This window comes from Anneissia japonica, unplaced genomic scaffold (genome assembly GCF_011630105.1).
Source record: "Anneissia japonica isolate Jap-2015-1 unplaced genomic scaffold, ASM1163010v1 scaffold61407_len1937_cov169, whole genome shotgun sequence".
In the NCBI taxonomy this organism is placed as follows: Eukaryota; Metazoa; Echinodermata; class Crinoidea; order Comatulida; family Comatulidae; genus Anneissia; species Anneissia japonica.
In genome coordinates, this window is record NW_022703371.1 from 1 (window position 1) to 1,937 (window position 1,937).

The window sequence follows — 1,937 nt, forward strand, 5'->3', positions numbered from 1 at the left end:
TAAAGAACAAGATCAATAGATTTTTTTACAACTTGTCCACAGATGTCATCAATGCCTGGAGCCTTCTTAGTTTTAAAAGAGTTTACAATTGAGTACACTTCTTCTTCAGAAACTGGAGAAAGAAAGATTGAGTTTGGAATAGGGGAATGAAGGTAATCGCAGAAGGTTCTAGGAGTGTTATTAATGATTTTCTTAGCAAGTTCAGGACCTATATTAGTAAAGTGATCGTTTAATAAATTTGAGACTTTCAAGGGGTCTTGTATTAATTCATAAGTTGTCGTCTTATGTTTATAATTACCCTTTTATCACATTCTTCTTTTGCCTTTGCTTTGCTGATCTCATTTCAAAGAATTCACAATCATCATTAGCCTATGTATTAGGCCTAACTCATGTTGTTCATTTTTATCACTTTTAAGATTTCTTTGTCATCTGTGCACCAAACTGCTCATGAAATGTCCCTCGACCTTGATTCAAGCTTTTGTTTCATTATTGCATCAACGAATCGTAGTGTGAATTGGTTAAAATGGAGCACTATGGTAAAATAAATGTTCTAAATTATATTCATTCCTCTATTCTGTTCTCGAGAAATATAATTTCTTTGTCAACAGAAGCTTAAACCAATCAGTTTTGACAGCAAAACGGTTGACTAAAATTAAGTAGTTACATTTTAATACTAATTTTCTGCAATATGACTGCTCCTAATATTTGTACACAAAATTAATATTAGCAATCATTTAGAAGCTACTTGGTGTAGCTTCTAAACTTAATTCTAAAAGTTCCAATTGTAAACCTAGTTTCTGAGATTTAATCTATTATAAAAAAAAAATACAAAATGTTAACTTAAAAATAAATGACTCTGTGAAAATATAATTTGTAAATTTTATTCTAGCCCGTGGTAACATAGATTAAAATACCTGTCATGTACAAGTTTTCTCTATTTCAGGAAATTTACACTACCGATTTCTATAAATCCCCAAAAACGGTACTTACTTAGCCATCAATCTGTAGTCGTCTACAAATCTCATATTCAATCAGTTGTGGGACTTCATAATATTTACATGTTTAACCATCTGCCTTCAGCTAGGTAACGTACCTGCATTTCTTTCAATACAGTTTCTTCAGATTACATTACTGATATTCGTTATATTCTTTCTATGTTCTTTAAAGATCGCTTACATTCATTCTTCAGAATGATTTCCTCATTTATTTTACGCAGTACCCAGTGTTCGACCTTTCTACCTTGCTATATAAGAACGTTTTTATTCCAAGCTTCACTGTCCCGTCCTCACCGTTTTTGCAAACTATAAAAACGCCCTTTGAATTTGATACACCAGACGTATGTTTGCCATACAAGCCCTAGATAGGTGTATAAAAGCCCCTGTCACATTAATTGTTATTTTAAATTCGACTCAACCAAAGACGTTTGACTGAGAACGTATATTATTACATTTACAGGTAATGGACGACAAAGAGAAGATCGAGGTAATGAAGGCAACGGTACACTTACTTCTAGACCAGGACGTCACAATTCATCGGATGAACGACGAGGGGAAGATAGAGGTGATCATGGATCTCCTCCATCTCCAGGCAGTGGTTCATCAAATGGACGACAAAACAATAATGGAGGCAACGGTACAATTAATTCTAGACCAGGACGTCACAATTCATCGGATGAACGACGAGGGGAAGATCGAGGCAGTGGTTCATCAAATGGACGACAAATCAATAATGGAGGCAACGGTAGAATTACTTCTAGACCAGGACGTCACAATTCATCGGATGACCGACGAGGGGAAGATCGAGGAAGTGGTTCATCAAATGCACGACAAAACAATAATGGAGGCAACGGTACAATTAATTCTAGACCAGGAGGTCACAATTCATCGGATGACCGACGAGGGGAAGATCGAGGCAGTGGTACATCAAATGGACGACAA

The 1,937-nt window shown here is 35.6% G+C and overlaps 1 protein-coding gene across 1 annotated transcript; it reads left to right on the forward strand.

Annotated features, from left to right (window-relative positions):
* Window positions 1–1,455: 1,455 nt before the first annotated feature.
* LOC117104452 (N66 matrix protein-like) lies at window positions 1,456–1,917 on the forward strand (the record flags this gene model as incomplete). Its single annotated transcript, XM_033245303.1, has 1 exon — window positions 1,456–1,917. A coding segment is annotated over one exon (462 nt), but the record flags the coding sequence as incomplete, so codon positions are not given.
* Between the last annotated feature and the right edge of the window lie 20 nt (window positions 1,918–1,937).